Genomic DNA, 23,961 nt, shown 5'->3' with positions numbered 1-23,961 from the left:
CTATTTTCGACCATGCATCCAGTCATTCTTGACGCCTTCTACTCTCAATGCCAGATCAAGAAAGACTTTACTTATTATATCAGGTCTATGCTCTTCAGACTTAAATTCAGCGAACCAGCCTGTGGCATAAGTAGGAGGCCACAACCAGAGGGTGACTGCCACTAGGCAAACAATGTCACTTTGGGTGAGGGATGCTATTGCCCTAGCCCACAAAGCATGCAGTCACAGGCTGGTTCTCACCGCACACATCCATCATGTTCTATAGTTTGGATGTTCATCGTATTTCAGGCTTGCATGTTCTTGAGTCAACAGCTCATGTCTGAGACCTCTCCAATGATTGTGCACCCACACTACACAACCTTAAGGGGTCCAGACACTTTACAGTGTGGCAGCGTTGGTATTCTTGTTCCCATTAACGTTAATGAAATGCAGCATCGAGTGTAGCTTTTGATAAGAAGCATCTCAGGTTATATGACTATAACTCTGTGCCCTGAAAATTCAGAAAAGAGACGCCACACCTCATTGCCACACTTTAGGCAGGCCTGGATGTCTCTTCAGACAAAGTTATAACCTGAATGCATGTCCGTTTCATGTCAACTTATAGCTTCTCACAAGCACTTATTCCAGTGATGTCACAGGCAGAGGTTATTTAAGCCAAATTTATCAGCTTTGTTCAAGCATAAAACTCATACTGTGTTTAGACTAAACTACAGCACTGCTTACACAAAATGCATACATTGACTGTAACATTACATTTTTCTCAACATTAATGATTTGATTCAGTATGATCTTGGCTGGAACTGTTAATGTGTGCATTTCAAGCGATCTTCAGACAGATGAAAAGAGCAGAAATATACGAGTCTTGCATTTTTACATACGATTGCGTTTGGCCTCTTGATCTCCCTCCTCATCATTATCAGGGTCGATGTCCTCAGCTTGTGTGATCCAGTCCAGATATCCCTTCAGATCCTCCTCAAGCTGCTGCTTCTCACGCAGTTTCTGGAAATCTCCACGAGCTTTAGCCTTCTCACGCTCCTTAGAGAACTCTCTATGATGCACACATGCAGATAAATTCACTGAAGCAACAACATACTGTACAGAAGATATCAGATTTAGGCCATACAAATTATGGAGATTATTTTGGCAATGGCACTTTGAAGGGTGCATCTATGAAATAACAGAAATTGAATGTGAAAAGCATTTGGATAAAATAACTCACCCACTAAGAACACCCAATACTAGATTGAGGACAAAGAAGGAACCGAAAATGACCAGGCTGACAAAATAGACCCAAGGCAACTCAGAGCCCATAGCATCATTCATCTGTAACACACAAGGACAAACAGCTACTCTCAGATTAACTCATGTTACCAAGTGTACCCATATGAATAGAAATATGGCAACAAAAACTGGCCAATTTGTGACTATACTTTCAGCAACTAAACTTGTATGGCATTTTAGCAAATAAAAAACAAAAAAAGTAATTCATGCAATAACATACAAATAGGCAATTCTCCTCAGGCAGCACTGACCCATGAAGTTCCAGAACAAATTAGATGTATGTGTAAATGGTTGTCATGATCCAAGGGTACACAATGCCTGACGGTACATCTTTGGGAAACATAAAGATTTTTTTCCCACTGTGTTTTATCTCAGTTCACAATCCAGCACAATCCTGGAACTTTTTTTTAAGTATTCATTAATAAGTCTGATAGAACAGTAGGGATATAATTTGCTGCAATGCATAATGTTAAAGGAGAAGTCTACTTCCAGAACAAAAATTTACAGATAATGTACTCACCCCCTTGTCATCCAAGTGTTTGTGTCTTTCTTTCTTCTTTTGTAAATAAATTAATGTTTTTGAGGAAAACATTTCAGCATTTTTCTCCATATAATGGACTGATATGGTGCCCCAAGTTTGAACTTCCAAAATGCAGTTTAAATGTGGCTTCAAAACGATCACAAATGCGGTTGTAAACGATCCCAGCCAAGGAAGAAGGGTCTTATCTAGCGAAACGATTTTGTTGCTGTTAAGTCAACAACTGACTGATTCAATCATCCAGTCAGAGCAAACCTGGAGTTTACGATTCACTGAATTGCTGACATCAGACTCAAAATGTGCTAAAAGTAATTTACTAATGTTGAATTTTAGTATTGGTAATGTTAAATGAAAATCATATACAGGGCAGTTATGGACAGTAAAGGAGAAGCTGTTTAAGCTCACTGTATTAAATACTTTGTCAGGGTCTCTACAAATGTAGGTAAAAACCAGGTTACACAACACAAAGTTAAAATAATGCAGTTTAATTCCCATGGATCTTCCCTGCTGTAGATGTCATTTTAAATGATTTAACACCTAAACTCATGCTACATTAAAGTATGTTTTGGGAATAATATAATATCAGATCAATACATATTATGTTTCTTCATCTGCCACTCTTGCTCATTGTAGGATTAAGCATAAAATTGCAGAATAAAAAAACATGGTTCATTGACCAGTACTTTTATTACTTAAGTACATTAAGTACTTTTTAGTACATAAAGTACTTTTGTATGTTTTGTCGAGTAAAATTGAGAAGGACCACTTTTAACTGAGTAATACTTTATTACGCTATGTGTACTTCACGGTATCTGACGTGTTTTCCTGTGTTCTCAGTTTCGCCCGTCTTCTGACTTTGTCCCTTCAGTCTTAGAGGGTCAATCTCATTAGCATCTATTGAGCTCTCTGTGTGTCATGGAAAAGTGCTTAGAGCGGAAGTGAACGCTCCCCACAGGAAAGAGCAAAGAGTATCTCAGTGACAGTGAACATTTCAGCAATAGGAAGATACTGCGAGTCTCACCCAGTACAGCACATCGGTCCAGCCCTCCATGGTGATGCACTGGAACACAGTGAGCATGGCAAACAGGAAGTTGTCAAAGTTTGTGATGCCATTGTTGGGCCCATGCCAACCATCCCTACACACGGTGCCATTGAGAGGGCAGTGACGCCCATGACCAGAAAGAGAACAAGGAGCGGGATCCTCCTCCGCTAACGTACCTGTGTGGAGAATAAGAAATACGTGGTTAATAGTGAATATGTGTTGCTCAATCTAAAGTGTGACTATTTTTTTTAAATAAGAACTTTTATTGTTAGTAATTATTCTAGCGAATGTGAGAACACACTGACGCGTGCCGTTCAGATAGCAGGTTGCGTGCATCTTTCCGATGAACAGCTCCAGCCCGATGATGGCATAGATGATGATGACGAAGAGCACGAGCAGAGCAATGTGCAGCAAAGGAACCATGGCTTTAATGATGGAGTTCAGCACTACCTGTAAGCCTAAACACACACGTTATCAGCATATTATCAGGACGTTCTGGCTGTGGTAATGCTGGGTAAAGATATGGACACACTTGGCACTCCTGAGACCAGGCGAAGGGGCCGCAGAACTCTGAACGCTCGTAAAGCCTTGACATCGAACCCGCCGGGCTTTCCCCCTGACTGCCCGCTGACATCTCGGTCTTTGGTTACAAGCTCCAGCACAACACTGAAGAGACTAAACACACACATACACACACATCATTCATTAAAATATTGACCTTAATTCATTTTATGTCATTTGTTTTCTCTATTATGCACAATTCCCATTGTAATTTCACTATTTTCTCGTTGTCTACTGTTATATTTAACTTACACTGTTCTATTTAACACAATAACCTGAACTCCCATTTATTATCATTAAATCAATTACATCCACCGTATTTTATTCTGCTATTCTTTTCCTTTGTGCAAACATAGAGATGTTTTGCAAAAACAGGCAAAATGGTGGATAGCAATGGCTTTTCCGGCTGTCAGTCATTTTTATTTGTCATGCAGTCAATTTGTAGAACTATTAATAAAAAAAAAAATTTATTTCAGTAAAAAAAAATACTAACAGCAAGTAGAAAAACAATGTAACTGCATAATTTATTCATTCCACAATGCATAAAAATAGTTTTTTTTTTGTTTGTTTTTTAAGTTGGATGAACTTAATTTTACCGATTACTCAGCTTTACATACTGATCAACATGAACATAAAAATTTAGACTGGTGCCACTTAATATTCTGGATTAAAAAAAAAAAAAACTATAAAAATTAAATTGTATTAAAATATATATATGTATATATAAATATGTATGTTAGTTACTATAATACAACAATAAGCTCTTATCACTCGTTTGCTCTGTAGTACCTCAAGTTGAAATTATAAAAATAAAAGACAGACTGCTGTTTCAGTTTTTGAGAAGCTATATAGTTAAGTGTTTTTAATAAATATGCAGATACAGACAGAAGTTAATCTGTTGATGAACCTGCATTAGAGGTCTGTTAATAACATATAACAAGGTCATATTACAAATACTATTTTACAGAAATAACAAAAGACTAATGTAACGGAACGTCAAGTCAGGTAGTTTTATCTTTTGCATGTTTCATAGACCTGAATCAAATAGCACTCATCTGGCACCCGGACCTATAGGATGTCACAGATGAGGTTCAGCATGATCCCAGAGGATCCTACAGCAGCGCAATCTCCATCCAGCATGACCCCTGACTTCATGCAGTGGATGGCCTCCTCCCTGAATGGAGTTAATCTCATTACATCAGGTCAGAGATCAGCACTTGATCAGGTTGTAAGCCCTTGTGAATAGTTGCCAGCTATGTGCCAGACAAAATCCTTTCAACAATTTTCAGCTGACATGAACTACTTCCAACAGAGTTGTTTAATCATGATATCAATTTGTAGGCCAACACGGAAGACCATTCATCTTCATTAAAACATCATTTAAGACGTTATTTGATGGTAAACACACAAAGTAACACTTACAATTAGTGGTCAACCGATATTGTTTTTTTGACAGCCGATGTCCATCCTGCACAAAGCCGCAACAAAGTCGCACACACCTGCTAGTTTACACCGGTTACACTCAGAGATGTGGTTCACACGTAAGGCTGTAGCGTGAAAGCATTACAACCCTCTTATGTAAGGCTACGTTTACACTGGTGATCATTTACGAACACTGTAGCATGATGCTACATAAGACAATAAATAAGATTTATGTTCCGCTTTTACTCAAAACTCATTTTAAACCACCAGCGAGTGTCTGAATAACTTCCGTTTACCATCTAATGTGTGTTTTGGCCATGTAATGTTGTTGAAATATGTCCTCTGAGTCAGAACAGCGATTGCAGAAGAGAGAAGGCATATAACATTACACATACCAGCAGACAGCGCTGGAAGCTGCTGGTGCTTGTCAGTAAATTAATGGCAAATGAATAGAAATTATGATTCTGTCTGAGGTTTTAAAAAGAACATGCACTAGTGTGAATGTAGCCTTACAGATGTGTAAACTGAAAACTTTATGAGCTTTATTAAAATTATTTTCACAGATTTATTGTGTTGGATATATTTAGTTCCTTTGTGCAGTGGCTCTGTGAATTTGTATAAACGTCAATAAGCTGAAAACAAAATTATTTTGAGATAATGTAATCTTGTTAAAATTGATTTCATAAAATTGGTATCGAAAAAAGTATTTTTCAGGAATTGGTATTGAAGCCAAGGTATCGGCATCGATATCGAAAATAACAATATCCAACCCTATAATATAGTGCCTGCGAGTTTGAACTTCCAAAATGTAGTTTAAATGCAGCTTCAAAGGTCTCTAAATGATCCCAGCCAAGGAAGAAGGGTCTTATCTAGCGAAACGATCAGTTATTTTCTAAAATAATTACAGTTTATATACTTTTTAACCTCAAATGCTCATCTTGTCTAGCGTGCACGCATAGTGCATACATACTCTGTTTCGGGTCAATACAGTTAGGGTATGTCTCGTTTTCTCCTCCAAAAAATCATCCTACATTGCTGCAGAAGTACCGACCCAGTGTTTAAAAAGTCAATTCAAAGAAGGTCCAAACACCCTTTTCAAAAGAAGATAAAACAGTGATGTAGGACGATTTTGAAGTTGGAAGATAAAAAAAGAGATGGAAGTTTTTCGACGTACCCTAACTGTATTGACCTGGATTCCACAGCACACGCATTCACATCACAGAGCTAAACAAGATGAGCATTTGAGGTTAAAAAGTATATTAATTTTAACTTGTTTTAAAAAATGACAGATCGTTTTGCTATATAAGGCCCTTCTTCCTCGGCTGGGATCGTTTAGCGTCCTTTGAAGCTGCATTTAAACTACATTTTGGCGGTTCAAAATCGGGGCACCAATGAAGTCCATTATATGGAGAAAAATCCTGAAACACTTTCCTCAAGAAACATAATTTCTTTACATCTGAAGAAAGAAAGACATGAACATCTTGGATGACAACGGGGTGAGTACATTATTTGTAAATTGTTGTTCTGGAAGTGAACTAATCCTTTTAAGTGGTTAAAAAGCAGTTTAGCTAATTGCGTTTAATACATTTTCATTTAATTGCAAATAACATACTATTAAGTGTCAGAAAACATTACAGGACAAAGGAATATAAAATAGCACAAACATGTGTTTGTGTGTGTGTGTGTGTGTGTGTGTGTATTCAAATGTGTGTGACTGTTCACTTACCCCACAATAACGATGACAAAATCCAACATATTCCAGCCGTTTCTCACATAGGAGTTCTGGTGCATCACTAGTCCATAGGCTATGATCTTGAGAAAGGTTTCAATTGTGAAAATGATCAGGAAGGCATATTCTACCGTTTCCTGTGAAAAACAATGATAGAAGAGCAAGATTTTAGTTCTGTCTCATTAATCTGTTTTCTATTTGAAGAACAAGAACATTCATTTAAATTCAGGTAAATTCATTTCACCTAGACTGACCAATGAGAAAACTCATCATGAATACAACATTCAGCTGTTACAGACTTAATTTAGATACATAATTAAATCTGATGTGGATTTGTTTTAAAATGCGTTCATGACCTTTTAAGATCTTTTAAGTTTTAGCTACCTGTACTTTTAATGGAGGGGCAGAAACCTCTCAGGTTTCATTAAAGATATGTTTGCGTTTTGTATAATATCTCGTAATCTTACAGGTTTGGAACGACATGAAAGTGAGTAAATGATGAAATTCTTGTATGAACTATCCCTTTTAAGAACGGCTGAGTGTTTAGACAACTTTGATGTCCCATATAAACTTCTGCAAGTCATGTGCTGAATGAAATGTCGTTAGCCGGGTTTCCATCCAAAGCTGCGAATTTACTTTGTGCACAAACCTGGAATATCGCTTAAATCATTTGCGAATAAGCACCGTTTCCATCCAACAATTCAAAGAGAACAAATTCGTCACTTCCTGATAAATTGGCACTAAATATTATTAGGAAAAGTAGGAGAAGCCACTAAATATAATAATTTTCTCATATAATAAATTACTTGTGATTCAGAGAGAGCAGATGAAACAATACATGCGGTCATTGCTTTCGGAGGCAGATGCCAGCTGTTTGGCAATTATACAATACTTTGATGGCAGACTTTGCTCAGGCATCTTAGAATGACCATAACAACATTTCAGATGCTGTGCAATGAAATCAGTCTACTAGTTAGTCAAGTTATCCCATCCCATAACGCAGTCACATGACTTTTTGGTGCGTGTGGAAGAATTAATTGGCAAAATTAACTCCCAACTTTTTGTTGGTTAAGAAGTTTCGAAAAAAGGCAGAAAAATTAACAAAGGAGAATACCGTTTCAAATGTTACTGAAGAAAGGAAGAGTTTGTCATGAGTTTACTGTACCACAGTGGAGCTGCTAAACATGTGAACAGAATTTTGATGGAGATGGCAGTTAAATGTGCATGCTCATGAACACAAAGACGATGAAAGGAACTAAATTCCAAACAACTGCATCTTTGCAGGACACTAAAGGATATCAACTTCATGATCCAAAACATGTAAAAGTGATCCACCATCGAGAAGTAAGTCTGATGCCAATGTGGGAAGTGTTACAAAACATGTAAAGCTGAGAAGCAGTAGTCTAGACAAGGTCAGATGGTGGAGTTGTTGTATGCAAACAATGTTTGGGAGCTGGTGAAGATGCCAAAAGATCAGAAAGCACTTAGGATTAAAGCTGCTTTAGATGGATATAAAATCCTTCCAATGGAGAACTGAAAAAAATTCAGTAAAAAAACCTGAGTATTTTGTTGGCAAAGACAAAGAACATTTTGTTGCAGCTTTTACATCCTAAAGAAAGCACCAACTTGTCGAATCCTCATGATGACAATAAAAGGACTGATCAGAAAGTTTCATCCTCCAGATGGTAGCCTGTTAAATGGATAAAACCAACAACAGCAATCCACCAAATCCACCTGTTTTTCAGTACAGGATGAAATATATGGCCAAAAATATCGGCACCCTTGCAATTCTGTCAGAAAATGCAACCCTTCTCTGCAGTTGTTGCAGTTGCAGATGTTTTGGTACTCACATGTTTATTTTTTTTATTTTTTTGTTTGCATTGGAACAACACAAAAAGCAGAGAAGAAAAGTCAAATCTGATACAATTCCACACAGAACCTAAAAATGTACTGGACAAAATTATCGGCACCCTTAATTTAATATTTGGTAGCACCCCCCTTTAGAAAAAATAACTGAAATCAATCGCTTTCTGTAACCATGAATGAGTTTCTTACACCTCGCTACTGTAATTTTGGACCGCTCTTCTTTTGTAAACTGCTCCAGGTCATTCAGATTTGAAGGATGTCTTCTCCCAACTGCTGTTTTGAGATCTCTCCACAGGTGTTCTATAGGATTCAGATTTGGACTCATTTCTGGCCATTTCAGAACTCTCCAGCGCTTTGTTTGTAGTGCTTTTTGAAGTGTTTCGGGTCATTGTCCTGCTGGAAGACCCATGACCTCTGGTGGAGACGCAGCTTTCTGACACTGGCCATCACGTTGCGCCCAAAAATTCATTGGTAATCATCAGATTTTATGATACCGTTCACACAGTCAAGGCATCCAGTGCCAGAAGCAGCAAAGCAACCCCAAAACATCTTTGAACCTCCACCATGTTTGACTGTAGGGACTGTGTTCTTTTCTTTGAAGGCCTCATTTCTTTTTCTGTAAACAGTGCCATGATGTCTTTTACCAAAAAGCTCTACTTTTGTCATCTGTCCACAGTACGTTCTCCCAGAAGGATTGTGGTTTTGTCACATAAGTTTTGGCAAACTGTACTTTTGCTTTTTAATGCAGTGGTGTCCTCCTGGGTCTCCTACCATAGCGTCAGCTTAAATTCGATTGGAAGTTAATCGGGGTTCTTTATCCACCATTCGAACAATCCTTCGTTGTAATTTTTCATTAATTTTGCTCTTGGTGCAAAATTAACTTTGCTCTGATGATATTGCGCACAGTGGACACAGGATCATTAAGATCTCTGGAGATGGACTTGTAGCCTTGAGATTGTCCATGTTTTTCCACATTTTTTTCTCTCAAACCCACAGACAACTCTTTACACTTCTTTCTTTCCTCTATTCTCAGTGTGACACCCAACACAAAGGCTGAGTCAACTTTTCTCCATTTTAACTGGTTGCAAGTGTGATTACTACATTGCCCACACCTGTTACTTGCCACAGGTGTGTCTAAATACAAATTACAGGAGCATCACATGCCTGAAAAGCAATTATTTCTTACCTTTTTTACAATAAAGTGTGCATTGTAGAAACACTTTTTTACAATAAAGTGTGTATTGTAGAAATATAACAGTTATAATAAATGTTCCTGGTCTCATGTAGATGCTTGTGGTCATCAGTGTAATGATGTGAGCCCTGTCTTTGATCACGTCTCAACCTGCAGGTGACCGGATGACAATGGCTAAGCCACAGCACTAAGAATAGCTACAATACACTTGGATGACTAGATTAATCCCATTTGAACAATAAAATCTCACTGCTGAACATGGCAGGCTGGCCATGTCTATGTGCAAAACAAATCAGTTCAATCACTGACTTTCACATGAATGTACTGCAATACATGCCACTATTCCAAACATGAATTTTGGCCAAACCATTTTACATCATGCGCCCTCCTTTGTCTTAAAGCACTTAAGCTCATCAAATACTTCAGGTGCTTTCACGTGTGGTGGACTTACATAAGGACAGAGTCTGAGGGCAAAGACAAGCTGCCTGATGGCCATAGTGACGCAGTATTCAGTTTAGTCGATGGCAGCATTAGACTGACAAGTCTAGTGGTTGTCTACGTGCTCTAAAAGCAATGTCATTTACTTGAGTTGCCTAGGCAACGTGTCTCCTTCTGTGTAGTGTAAAGTGAACAAGGTAGATGTGCTCCTTTTGATGATGCAGTAGTTTACGAATGGTCATTTGCTGTTTGCAGATGATCATGCTGAGTGAGCTGTGCCTGCTGTTTGATCTCAACGCACAAAACACACCTGAACCACAGTAAACTGATCCCACTACTCTGCTTGATTAGCCTGCTTGCTTTGCAAGGTTTGATTTGGTCAGACAGTACCATCATTGGCAATTGCAGTCATAGTTTTAATTAGTTACTTTTGGTTCAGTCAGACTTAGATATGCTTACTGGTGGACTCATATGCAACTACCACAGAAGGTTCAAACACTCACTGATGCTCCAGAAGGAAAAATGATGCATTAAGAGCCAGGGGGTGAAAACTTGTGGGGGTGAAACAGAATGGAGATTTTTCTTATTTTGCCTAAATATCATATTTTTCGATTTAGTACTGCCCTTCAGAAGACAAAATAAGTTAAATTTACCCTGATCTTCAAATTCAAAACATTTTCACCCCTAGGCTTTTAATGCATGGTTTTTCCTTCTGGAGCTTCAGTGAGCGTTTGAACCTTCTGTAATAGTTGCACATGAGTCCCTCAGTTGTCCTTAGTGTGAAAAGATGGATCTCAAAATCATACAGTCAAAGGGTTCAAATATACAAAATTCTGGAAAACCAAAGAATTTGTGGGACCTGAAGGACTTTTTCTGAAGAACAGCGAGCAGTTTAACTGTTCAGGACAAACAAAGAACAGGAACAATCACTAACACTAACAGTAACACTATCACTAAACAAAACAACACAGCTGTGGATCATTCAGGTAACAACACAGTATTAAGCATAGATGACATTTGTCTATGATTATGGAAACAGACCACGTCTATAATGTATCAGTCACTGGTAACAAGTCACAGAGGAAGCAATCAGACACTGTAAAACAACTGAGCTTTTAAGCACTTGTTATATGGTGTCATCAATGATTAAGGAAAATGAGCCCTCTCATAGGACAAGGATAAGCATTCTAACGAAATGCCACATGAATGTAATAATACTGACTTCAAATGTAAAGACAGAATTTAGTCAAAAAGACAAAAATCACTATTCATTAATCATTAAGCACTATACAATATAATGTTATGATTGACTTTCAACTACATTCCATCACATTTGCCGTACAAAAGAAAAGAAAAAATTGAATAACTGATTTTCATTCCTGCATTATATAACACTGAATTTTTACCTTCCATCAAAGTTTTATTGTGTATGTATATGTCTGTGTGCTTGAAAACATGCACAGGAGTGTGATGATGGGCACTACAACTTTACTATGGAATTGCCAGATAATCTGGTTATTTTTAGTGGAAAAATATAATTACACTTGGAAACTATTCATCTAGTCACATGGCCTTGCTGACACTCTTTGGTGCTTTGGTACCGCACACTGAAGTGAGTCATAATGTACTGTAATGACACTGAAATCACACAAGAGGACATGCATCATTCTGGTGAAAAAAAAAAATCAGTTAGACGGGTTTGGAATGACACTAGAGTGATTAAATGACCACATTTTCATTTTTGGGCAAACTGTCCCTTTAAGCTCTCAAAATGAAGTATTGAAGTAAGAATGTATTTAATTGAACAGCTGAGAGATGTGAGAGATGAGAGAGTGAGTGAAGATATAATCCTCCTATGATCCTCTTTCAGCACCCTCCACCCTCCTGTTTACATATGGGTTAGTGTCAACCAGCATGAGCAGGCAGAGGAAAACAACTGCAAGCGTATTTGTGTTTATTTTATGTACTGTACAGCTTGTTGCATTTGCTTCACGTGCAACTGTCACCATCTGTGATATGAAAGCCCCCATTCGGCCTCATCTTCAATTAACAGACACGCAAACCATTCTTACTACACTTCACCAATGCTCAACATTTCACACTGTTCCAAGGGCTTTCCCAAAGGCATGTGTGGAATTGAGAATATAGGTTTGTAGGCTGGAAAGGATCGATGAACATGCATGAGTGAGTGGAATGGAAATCCAGAGAGAAAGAAAGGTTAAACACTGGTGTCACTGACTCGGTTGAGGCTAATCTTACTGGACAAGCCCAGTGCTGCTCAAAGCCCTGGAGTTCAGCGTACACCCGACCAAACACTTGCTCTGCATTTAAAATAAAAATAATAAAAAGACTACACGTGTCACGATAACTAAACTGTATGAAGTCCAGAAACTGTTAGCAAATGCTAGTGCTTGCACTTAGTTTCCTGAATATGAGATCAATTCACTAAAGATTATACATGAAATTAGCTAAAGACAATCAGGGCTGAACTGTATTTAGTATTAATTCTTTCCTCACCATTAACGGAATTTTCCAGCTTTCTGCATTTTCACTGGTATATGGTAGGAAATAATACTTCCAAATCTCTGGATCAAGTCGGTGCCGATATACAGCGTTGTTGCGCTACGGGCGTCCCGAGTTCGAATCCCGACTCGAGGACCTTTCCCGATCGCGCCCCCTGTCTCTCTCTTGCTTTGCTCCCTGTCAGTTCTGAGCTGTCCTATTCTAATAGAGGCAAAAATGCTATAAAACAAATCTTTAAAAAAAAATCTCTGGAGAAGAGGAAGCAGAAATTAAGCAATCGCGTATATAAGAAGATGCATATGTAAAAAAAGATGCGATCACCAAGCATTAAACAGCATATAAATCAAAACTGCCTGAAGTTACCAAATAAAATGTCAATCCAGGAAGTGGTTTAGGACTGTGAGGCTTTGTTGGAATATACTTCATCCATGTTTTGACCAACAATCTGATCCAGACATGGTCAAAGAGTGATTTTCTCTGCTTTTTGTTAAAGGGGTCATCAGATACCCATTTTCCACAAGTTAATATGATTCTTTAGGGTCTTAATGAAAAGTCTCTAATATACTTTGGTTAAAAATTCTCAATGGTTGTGTAACACAACACCTTTTTTACCTTGTCAAAATGAGCTTTGCAAAAATCATCCCATTTTGAGGGATTGTTCCTTTAAATGCAAATGAGCTCTGCTTGCTCCGCCCCTCTCTTCTCTCTGTGGAGTGACGAGCCTGTTTACTTTAGCCACATTTAGCGCATTTAGCCGCAAAACTAACTAGCACGTTATTAGGAAAGGTGATTGCAGAGATTCATAAAAACTTCTGTTGCAGGTGAAGCTGGATCACAAATGATTTGCGCGAACATAGACGCATTTATGTAGATCGGTAGGCACATTCCATTTACAAACAACGTTATCCACTGCATCTTCACCTCAGATGTCGGAAGTATGTGAGTATTCGGCTCAGATGTCGGGAGTAAATGACAACCACTGTGTTGATTATTACATCCAGCAAAACAACACATCAACTGATCAATTAAGGATATTCTTGTCTAATTTACATCCCTGCTCCAGCATCGAAACAATGGAGGTCTGACTGTTACAGCCGATTTAGGCGGATCTGAGGTAAAACGCTCATGTCAATCAACTATGGTGGGAGCAGAGGCTCTGTCTGTGTGACGCCACACCAACAGGCATCTGAGAATGGCTCGATTTAAAAAAGGGGATATTTATTTTTACAGATTAATTAAACACCACTCCATGGATTTTTATCATTATAGGGTGGATTTGTACATACACTGACAACACACATTAATGTTCAAACAACATGTAAAAGTGAAGTTTGCATCCGTTGAAACCTTTAAAGCAATAAGCTCCAAGAAGCCGTGGTTTACAGTGATTTTATAACAGCTAAGGGGCGTTGTTAAGCACAACGTGAAGCAGATTGCCAAAAAACCCCAGCTGTTATAAATTCACTGTAAACCATGCCTTTTCAGGGATTACTGCTTTTCTAAAACGGTTATGTTATATAGGTTTCACAAAATAAAGCAGAGCAAATAAAGTGTAATGATATTAATAAAAACATAATTTTTCCGCTAAACAATGTAGTTCCTCAGAAACGGTTGTGGTTACAGCAAAGTGGTTGCTGAACAACACACAATCGTAAACAAAGGTGAAAGGTGGAAATTGTTCATTTTGGACTCTAGATGAATTCCTGGAGGTGTCCTACAGACAGTTGCAATAGAGAAACAATCCATCCATGAAATAAATGTATTTGAAAAAGCAGCATTTTGTAGTTGAGGTACTTGTTTTCGGTTTTGTTTTTTTTTTGTTTTTTGCCTGGGCTATACTTCTCAGGCCAGAAAATATAGACAACTGAGGATTTTTGCACCATTCACAGAGATTCTGACATGTTGTGGCTGTGTACACTTCCCATGAAGTGTCCGTCAATTTTTCATAGTTGCCAGAGCTGTGGTCAAGTGATTAGCATGTTCCAACACATTGACCCTTGGTTCAAGGTTAAACCCTACTAGTATCAATTCTTGATCCCATTACCCTCTCATCTCTGTCATCGCTCCGCTTGGCAAAACAACAGAAATGGTAAAACAACTAGCAGGAAGCAGCTGTTTCTAGTGTTACATTGAATCAGTTTGGTGGTGATGTGGGGGAGGGGCGGTGATATGACCATATGCAGGTCACTGTGGCATCAAGTGGTTCACTGGTGATCAAGTGGGCTGTACCACAAAATAGGCACTTCAAGGGACTGTTGGGGTTTATAGACCTTGTGGTTAATAGATACAGTACCTTTCTTAGCATGGTTGGGGATGGAGATGAGAACACTGTGTTTCAGTGTTTGCGTGTGGCACTATTACTAGTCATGATCAATGCCATGACAAGCCTAATAAGATGAATAAGAGGCATAATGACAAACAGACACTCTTCCTTTAGTCAAAAGAGAAACCTGTGCTTTGTGTCAGTGCTGCACATGTGAGCTTCAGTCACAAACTACTACAGCAGCCACAAGCACTGCATTTGGTATTGGTTTCAATTGTGCAGTCTGTGAACTGTGAAGTAGTCTTTGTTTGTCTGGCCCTGCCCAGTGTGTGAGAGAATGCTATGTATTGAGCAGGATGGTTTCAGCACCATGGACAGCTCCAGTCACCTACAGTAAATGATCCAGAAAATGAACCTGTAAACCTGCAGATTTAATGTATACAGTGTATGAAAACAATATGATCCACTACTGTATTAGACATAGTGGACATAGTTGAAATATTCCAGTTTTTTGTGTCTATATAGTGATTACGGTATGTGGGATGCTGTTAATTATATATAAATATAATGTATAAAACAATTGGAATTTTAGGCAATAGAGATAGTATGTGAGCCTACAAAATAACTTATTCCAGATGTTTCTCCTAAAATTCCTTAGGAGTAAAAAAAACAGACACAAGACATTGACCTATATTAAGAGTACAGCACCATAACATTAATGTAGACTGTATAGCTCAATTACATGGATACAAATGAGATATAAAAGAGATCCTTTTTCTTTCCCACTCAAACAACAACATACACTCATACACCTGGACACGCAAACACAAGCATCATGGATGAGCACCTTTTGAGTGTTTGCAAATTCGCCTTTGGGCTTGTGTAATTCCACTCTAATTCACTCATCTAATCTCAATTAGCAGAAACAAATCCCACAACACAGCCAATGAGAAAACAGAAGAGACGTCACAGTACTCACCAAATCGTGATTAGTTGAGTTGGAATCGTCTTCAGGAAAGGGGATGTAAACAGCTAAGGCCACACAGTTGGCAAATATTGACAGCAGTATAAAGATATCAAAAGGTCTGGAAATAACATGTTTAAGGAGAAAAGTGATAACAGGATTATTAATTTCACAAATTATCCCAACCAATTAAACCTGACTAGAAAGTAAAAATGCAATCTTTTGTATGTGAAACTTTCAAAGCTGGCCTCTCTCATGCTTGAGAACTGTAACCTATGGCATGGCAATGATATTATGTGCCATTTTAGTCTAAAAGCAGCTGCATGCATTTTTTTTTTTTGGAGACTGGTAATTGTTTCCAAACACTCCCACCACCTAATACTGGTCAGTCAAACTGACAGTCCTGCCCCAGACTCACATCAGAAGTTGACATGTTGGGCATGGTGAATGCCAAATGGCATTTTGGTTTCTTTGAAGGGCACTGCAGGATGGGGACCCCACACTAAGGGTCATTTCAAATCAAACGTGTGTAACATACCCCCTTCAGGAAGCGCCCTCCCTCAAGGCCACTGGCGAAGGGTACATGTGATGGTCACCTCAAGGAAGTCATTTTACTGTTTATGTTGACTTGACCCAGGGTGACGAGTCATTTTAAAGGTTCATGAAACCCCAGACTACTTTTAGCAGAGTTGTTTGTGTTGCACATCATAGATTACAATGTAAGCATCTGTTAATTTTAACAGTTAGAGAAAACTGGTTAATTTTGAGCTTTTTTGCTCTATTTTCATCTTCCGGGTTTAAAATTTACATTGTGCTGACGTCAGAGTTTGTGACGTGGCAACAGACTATAGTACTTCTATGACGCGTTGCTGTCTCATAAATATTCATAAGGCTGCGTCTTCTCATCCTATGAGAAGATCTTTTGCCTAATTATTCACGACAGCCTGTGTTGATTTGCTATGACAGACGCTTTAGGCTGTGAGATTGCGTATGTTAACTGAGAGAAACGTTCATGGATCAAAGAAGAGTGTTTGTTTTTGTTTGCTTTGTAAGAGTTTGGCACAAACGCGATTCATTCATAGAGTGAGTATAATAACAGTTTTTACAAAGCCTTGACGCAACCCATCAAAAGGATTATAAACGGTGCAAAATAAGCCTTAAAAGTTAATAGAGTTGCAACAGCACGTATATATATACGTTTACGTCTGAACCTGAAGTTGACTCTCTCCCCACTTTTGCAGCATTTTTTATAATGGTGGAGAGAACTAACCAGTGCTGAAACAGGGGGGTTTCATGACCCTTTAAAGTTTGAATGCGGAAATTTAAAGTTTTGAGTGGGGGAAGAGAATGAGGAAATGATGATGTCTTTAATTGCTCCCTTGTTCCAAATGGCCACACTGCCAGGCCATCATTGTAAGTTATAAAACAATTCTTAATTATTTTGAGATACTTTACTTGATTAGCTTGTCTGATTAAATAATAGACAAATATTATGAGACACAATTGCACTGCTCCCTACTTTAAGGGCAATCCTTCAGAGTGAGCAGAACACAGGGATTCTCAAAATCAGAACAATTGTTGTTCTGATTTTCGCTCTTCTGCAGAACACACACAAAAAATGTTTCTTTTTGTCCATACAACAAAAGTCGATAGGGTTTAAAAGCTCCAAAAAACAACATGAGGGTGATGTAAACAGCACTGCTTTATTCCTCATTGAATCAATGAAGCTTGAACCCAGTAACATCAAACCTCAATGTTGTTTTGTGTTTTTGGCAGAAGAAAGAAAACTGCCTCATTGGAAATACATGCCTCTGCATAAGTTTCTGCAGAACTCAAAAAACGTACCTATATGTACGAATCACTGAAGTTTCCAACTGAAATGAACACTAGAGGCAGTTTCAGTGCCTGAAACAATGTATTAAAACCACTAAAATACGTGCCAATACCAACATAATAAAAATGTGCCCATGGTCACGTACTGAACGTGCGTTTTAGCGCCACTCACCACACGTTTCGCTTTGAAACTGATGTGAAACGTGCACATAATATTGGTGTTGCAGAAACGTTGCCACAAGCATGTATTTTCAGTGAGCCTGGTTTGAAGGAAAGCATTTGTTTACTTGAGGGCGAGTAAATAATAACAACATCTACATTTTTTACTATTCCTTTAAATCAATAGCTCATGAAGTCATGAGGTGAATGTAGTGTGTTGATGACTAAAGACTGCAAATTGAACTGTGTATATGAACAATCGAGGATCACCATCCCCACTGATGTAAGGATACTTCCATTCCACTAAGTTAATGCACGCTCTGCGCACAGGGTTATTGAGAGTCAGGCAGAAAAGTGCTCTTGGAGGTCTGCTATTAGTGGTGCTTCCCTGTTTCTTGCTTTTGGCATACTGCTGCCGTTTCCTCTGGGCGAGCGAGCCGGCCGGAGCAGAGCTTGCAGCAGCAGAGAAGTTCATGGTTTTGGGGGTGCCCTGAGACTGTCTGGCGGCATTAATCGCTGCCTGCCAGGAGAGTGCGGCGGACTGCGCCGGCGAGCGATGGCTGGTGATTGACGGCGCTTCCGACCAGATAGGAGGGGCATCACTAGAGACGGAGGCTCTGGTGGCACAGTTTGCCCCTGATAAAAAAACAAGAGAAACAAAGTGAATGAGTAGTCTTTAAGAATACAAGCAGTTCAGGAAAATGAAAAGTGAATGGATGATGATGAATCACAGCTGGCAACAGGAGGAGTTCAGCACTGAGTGGAAAATCAAAACATGCTAAAGAAACATTACTTTCAGGTTTTTGGCAAATTGAAAATACAGGTGCATCTCAGTAAATTAGAATGTCATGGAAAAGTTCATTTATTTCAGTAATTCAACTCAAATTGTGAAACTTGTGTATTAAATAAATTCAGTGCACACAGTTTAAATCTTTGGTTCTTTTAATTGTGATGATTTTGGCTTACATTTAACAAAAACCCACCAATTCACTCAACAAATTAGAATATGTTGACATGCCAATCAGCTATTTAACTCAAAACACCTGCAAAGGTTTCCTGAGCCTTCAAATGGTCTCTCAGTTTTGTTCACTAGGCTACACAATCATAGGGAAGACTGCTGATCTGACAGTTGTCCAGAAGACAATCATTGACACCCTTCACAAGGAAGGGTAAGACACAAACATTCATTGCCAAAGAAGCTGACTGTTCACAGAGTGCTGTATCCAAGCATGTTAACAGAAAGTTGAGTGTAAGGAAAAAGTGTGGAAGAAATAGATGCACAACCAAGGCATCAAGAGTCACCACACACAGACGTGTCAAGGAATTTGGCTACAGTTTTCGTATTCCTCGTGTTAAGCCACTCCTGAACCACAGACGACGTCAGAGACGTCTTACCTGGGCTAAGAAGAAGAAGAAATGGATTGTTGCCCAGTGGTCCAAAGTCCTGTTTTCAGATGAGAGCAAGTTTTGTATTTCATTTGGAAACTAAGGTCCTACAGTCTGGAGGAAGGGTGGAGAAGCTCATAGCCCAAGTTGCTTGAAGTCCAGTGTTAAGTTTCCACAGTCTGTCATCTGCTGGTGTTGGTCCACTGTGTTTTTTGAAAACCAAAGTCACTGCACCTGTTTACCAAGAAATTTTAGAGCAATTCATGCTTCCTTCTGCTGACCACCAAAAATTGGTTAAATGACCATGGTGTTGGTGTGCTTGACTGGCCAGCAAACTCACCAGACCTGAACCCCATAGAGAATCTATGAGGTATTGTCAAGAGGAAAATGAGAAACAAAAGACCAAAAAATGCAGATGAGTTGAAGGCCACTGTCAAAGAAACCTGAGCTTCCATACCACCTCAGCAGTGCCACAGACTGATCACCTCCATGCCACGCCGAATTGAGGCAGTAATTAAAGCAAAGGAGCCCCTACCAAGTATTGAGTACATATACAGTAAATGAACATACTTTCCAGAAGGCCAACAATTCACTAAAAATGTTTTTTTAATAATCTTTTGAAGTATTCTAATTTGTTGAGATCATCACAAATAAAAGAACCAAAGACTTAAACTACTTCAGTCTGTGTGCACTGAATTTATTTAACACATGAGTTTCACAATTTGAGTTGAATTACTGAAATAAATAAACTTTTCTTCGATGTTCTAATGTATTGAGATGCACCTGTAGTTATTTTACTCTAAAGCTGAGGTTTTCCAAACGAAGAAAATATTCCCGGCTTTATCCTTGGCTGTCATTAGATTATCTGCAGTAGTTTTGTAAGTTGGGTATTAAACACAACTGTCCTGTATTAGATTTTTTTTTTTTTTTGTGAAATCTGCCCTCCAAACCAAAATTGCCAATTAAATTTGATATATTGAGTGTTTTCATAATTATTTAGCTCTATTCTTGTGCCCTGAATACAGTTTAAGCATAACTACTAGTTTTAGGAAGAGGAAGTGAAATGTTCTACCATCAAATATCAACATCGATGTGATTAACATTGAATTATTTTACAATTCAGAGTACTAAAATATTTATCAATTATAATTTTTCTCTTTCACTAATAACAATCCACATCAACATGAAAAAACAACCTTCTTTAATGTCAGTCTAAATAAATTACTTAAAGGAGAGGTCCACTTCCAGAACAACAATTTACAGATAATTTATTCACCCCCTTGTCATTCGAGATGTTCATGTCTTTCTGTCTTCAGTCATAATGAAATTATGGTTTTTAAGGAAAGCATTTCAGTATTTTTCTACATATAAAGGACTTCAATGGTGCCCCCTATTTTGAACTTCCAAAATGTAGTTTAAATGCAGCTTCAAAGGGCTCTAAATGATCCCAGCTAAGGAAGAAGGGTCTTATCTAGCGAAACGATCCGTCATTTTTTTCGTAAAATTTGTATACTTGTATATATAAAAAATTTGTGCAATTTTGTATAAGCACAAAAGTGTGAATTTCATGATAGACAGAGGAGACTTCCGTGGCAACATCTCTCAAGCCTCAGGCAGACCACGTTTAAATGAGACATGGTGGTGCACATGTGGAAAATGCCAACCATTGCCAACAGAGCAAGAATTTCAATGTAATGGACCATTTATTCCATCTATTCCACTGTCAGAAAGAGTCAGCGAGTCAGGTGGTGAGTCACACGTGACCTTTCGGCGTGATTCTAGTGCTACACAAGCCTTTGTGCTTAAAAAGTATACAAATTTTAATTGTTCGGAAAAAAATGACCGATCATTTCGCTACATAAGGCCCTTCTTCCTCAGCTGGGATTTAAACTACATTTTGGAAGTTCAAAATCAGGGGCACCACTGAAGTCCATTATATGGAGAAAAATGCTGAAATGTTTTTCTCAAAAACCATAATTTCTTCATGACTGAAGACAGAAAGACATGAACATCTTGGATGACAAGGGGGTGAGTAAATTATTTGTAAATTGTTGTTTTGGAAGTGGACTTCTCCTTTTAAAAAAAAAAAATGGAAACACTGACCGAAGATGAGCCAAACAAATCTGTCAACAAACATTTACAGCATAAAACAAAATAAAATTACTGCTTCCTGTTCGCTTTGTTATCTTCACACTTGACACAACAGCAAGAAATCAGAAAGGTGTTGTGTTAATCACCTTAACAAGTTATAAACAAGTACCCCTAACCACAAACAAAACACTAAGTTACTTCATTTTCACTTCAAAACAAAGCTTATTTGACAAATGTTAGGCTTGTAAAGAGTGTCACACTGTAAATACACTGTAAATGAGGTCACTACTTAATACGAATTGATTATGTAAAGCAGCTTGTAACACTCTTGAATCAAGCAATGTGTAACACGCTGTGTAATGGGGTAATACTTCACAGTAAGGTTCGAATCTTTAACATTGGCCGCTACTGCATTAGGAATCTGATGATTTTAAAAATGCACACACACACATATCTTTTAGTTTATAGTTTATGTGACATCTCCTCGAACCTGTCAACATGTTACTCTTGCGTAAAAACTAGTATGCTGTGCACTGAAGCATTCTACACACTTTGGCACGGACATGTACACTTCACTTGATATAACGTCAGCAGTTTCTTTCAGTTAAGCCCTTTTAATATTGAACGAAATTAATATAAAGAAAGTCACATCTAGTTTTTTGTGTTTACCTTCGGTCGGTTCCTCTGGCTCGTCCATCCCCTCCTCCACATTGAAAATCTGTTTGTATTGTTTGTTCTGTTGCGGTTCGTGTGGCTGTATTAAACCATCTTAGCTATCATGTTTTCACTACTGTGGATGATGCTGATGCTGATGCCTTGAGCTCCACGAGCGCATCTTCGCAACATCCGGGTGTCGAGGACGCGCTTTACTCCGCGATACAGATTAAATCCACCGAGCGCCATTAGAAGCGACAACACATAATGATGCCCCTTGCCGTCACTGTCATCCTCAAAGATCCCCAGAGCAGCAGCCAGTCTAGCAGGAACGTTATCCCATTCGTCACAGCGGACCACATTAGACAAAACCGAGCACTGTTTTTTAGTTATCCCCCACCCCCGCACACTCGTGCTGTAGTTGTACGTCTGTTTTAAATTAAGGCCGTGTTCGGGGAATATGGTTGCCTGGAATATTCAATTACCTTTGCAGGACATCTAACAAGCTTTTCAACAGGTCACTTAGCCTATCCCAGGCTTTTGACACTGAGTAATGTAGCTGCTGATCTATACTTAGTTCAGACCTTTGGCTTCATATAAAGTCAAGGTGATGTCTGTTTTAACTGTCAGGTAAGAGTAAACTAAACACAGAACTTACCTCGTATTCCCAGTATGAACGCCATTCATCTCTCTCACTAAAACTCCTCATTCACTGAGCGCTTGTTGTTTTCTGCTCATTATTGCCATAAATTGAAAGCACAGGGGAACGTAAGGGAGTGTGGGGTTGGATTACCTGTCTGTAGCAGATAATCCCCCATAATAATCCTCTGACTCAAACCTTCTGTGCTACTGAGCCATTCTAGAGCGGAAGCGAATAAATCTCACTCTGATATTTCATTAAAAGTGATCTATCGGATTATAATGTTTAACTATAAACAATACCCAATGCAGCTGCACAAAAGTAAATTAAGAAGTAGGCTCCATATTTTCCATATGTAATACAAAATTATTTAATCTTATTACTATTATTATTTCTTTCGTTACCGTGCGTGGTTTGTTTTCATAGTTGTAATTGTTTGATTTTCATTTTTACCTATTAAAAAAGAGCGCTTGTGGGTAACAGCGACCTCTTGCGGTTTCTTAATAACATCACACTTAATAACATCACTTAATAAATCCTTATCATTTATGAACCTGTTCCGTTGAGCTCCATTATAACAGCTCAGTATGTAATTGGTTCTTAAATTCAAGAAAATCCAATACTCTAATAACCACACATGTGAGTGAAATTGGGGCGATTTTTTAAACTGCTCCAGAGACAATTTCTAGATTTCTTTTGTATCCCTGCTGAAAAAAAAAAAAAGCCAAAGCCAACCATCTGGTCATCCAGCCTGGTCTTAGCTGGTCATAGCTGGTCAGCAAGCTGGTTTTAGAGGGTTTTTGGGCACTTCCTTAGCTGGTTAGGCTGGTCTTAGCTGGTCAGGCTGAGAGAACAGCTGGAACGACCAGCTTAAACCAGCTAAGACCAGCCAACCAGCTTAGGCTGGTTTAGCTGCTTTTTTCTTCCAGCAGGGATCTCTTTTTTTCTAACAAGCACCATTTTTTGGAATTACATAAAATACTTTTTAGTGTACAATTATTTACATTAAAGCAAAAAAATACTTTTTTTAAAGATTACACTTTATTTATGCACTTTAGACATTCTACTAACTATGCAACAACATGTCAACTAACTTATTAGGGTGTTAGTATACTGTTAGTTTAGGGTTAGGGTTAGCACAGAAGTGGACATGTACTTGCAAAATAACTTTTTAACTTTTTAACAAAAAAACTAAATAACTTATAGTCAGTGAAATGTCTGTTGGGGAGCCATCAAAATAAAGCAGAGGTAATAAATTAAAGTTCCAAGAGCTACAGGATCTATATTTCCTTCTCAGCGGAGACCCGGACAATAATTTGTTTGAAAAGGTTATACATTTCCATCTAGGCAGAAATAGTACTTTGTAAAAAGAAAAGAAA

The 23,961-nt window shown here is 38.4% G+C and overlaps 1 protein-coding gene across 1 annotated transcript in view; it reads right to left on the bottom strand.

The window, feature by feature from the left end:
* Nucleotides 1–22,317, bottom strand: part of cacna1db (calcium channel, voltage-dependent, L type, alpha 1D subunit, b) — a 62,645-nt gene extending 40,328 nt beyond the window's left edge. Inside the window, 9 exon segments of the mRNA XM_051117794.1 lie at nucleotides 879–1,048; nucleotides 1,220–1,323; nucleotides 2,841–3,037; nucleotides 3,167–3,319; nucleotides 3,394–3,536; nucleotides 6,571–6,710; nucleotides 15,835–15,940; nucleotides 18,105–18,447; nucleotides 21,958–22,317. Coding sequence (XP_050973751.1) covers nucleotides 879–1,048; nucleotides 1,220–1,323; nucleotides 2,841–3,037; nucleotides 3,167–3,319; nucleotides 3,394–3,536; nucleotides 6,571–6,710; nucleotides 15,835–15,940; nucleotides 18,105–18,447; nucleotides 21,958–21,985 — 1,384 coding nt within the window. The 5' untranslated portion in view covers nucleotides 21,986–22,317.
* Between the last annotated feature and the right edge of the window lie 1,644 nt (nucleotides 22,318–23,961).

Source organism: Labeo rohita, chromosome 8, assembly GCF_022985175.1.
Source record: "Labeo rohita strain BAU-BD-2019 chromosome 8, IGBB_LRoh.1.0, whole genome shotgun sequence".
Classification (NCBI taxonomy): domain Eukaryota; kingdom Metazoa; phylum Chordata; class Actinopteri; order Cypriniformes; family Cyprinidae; genus Labeo; species Labeo rohita.
Note: the sequence above shows the minus strand (reverse complement) of the source record. Positions and strands in the feature narration are given on the sequence as shown.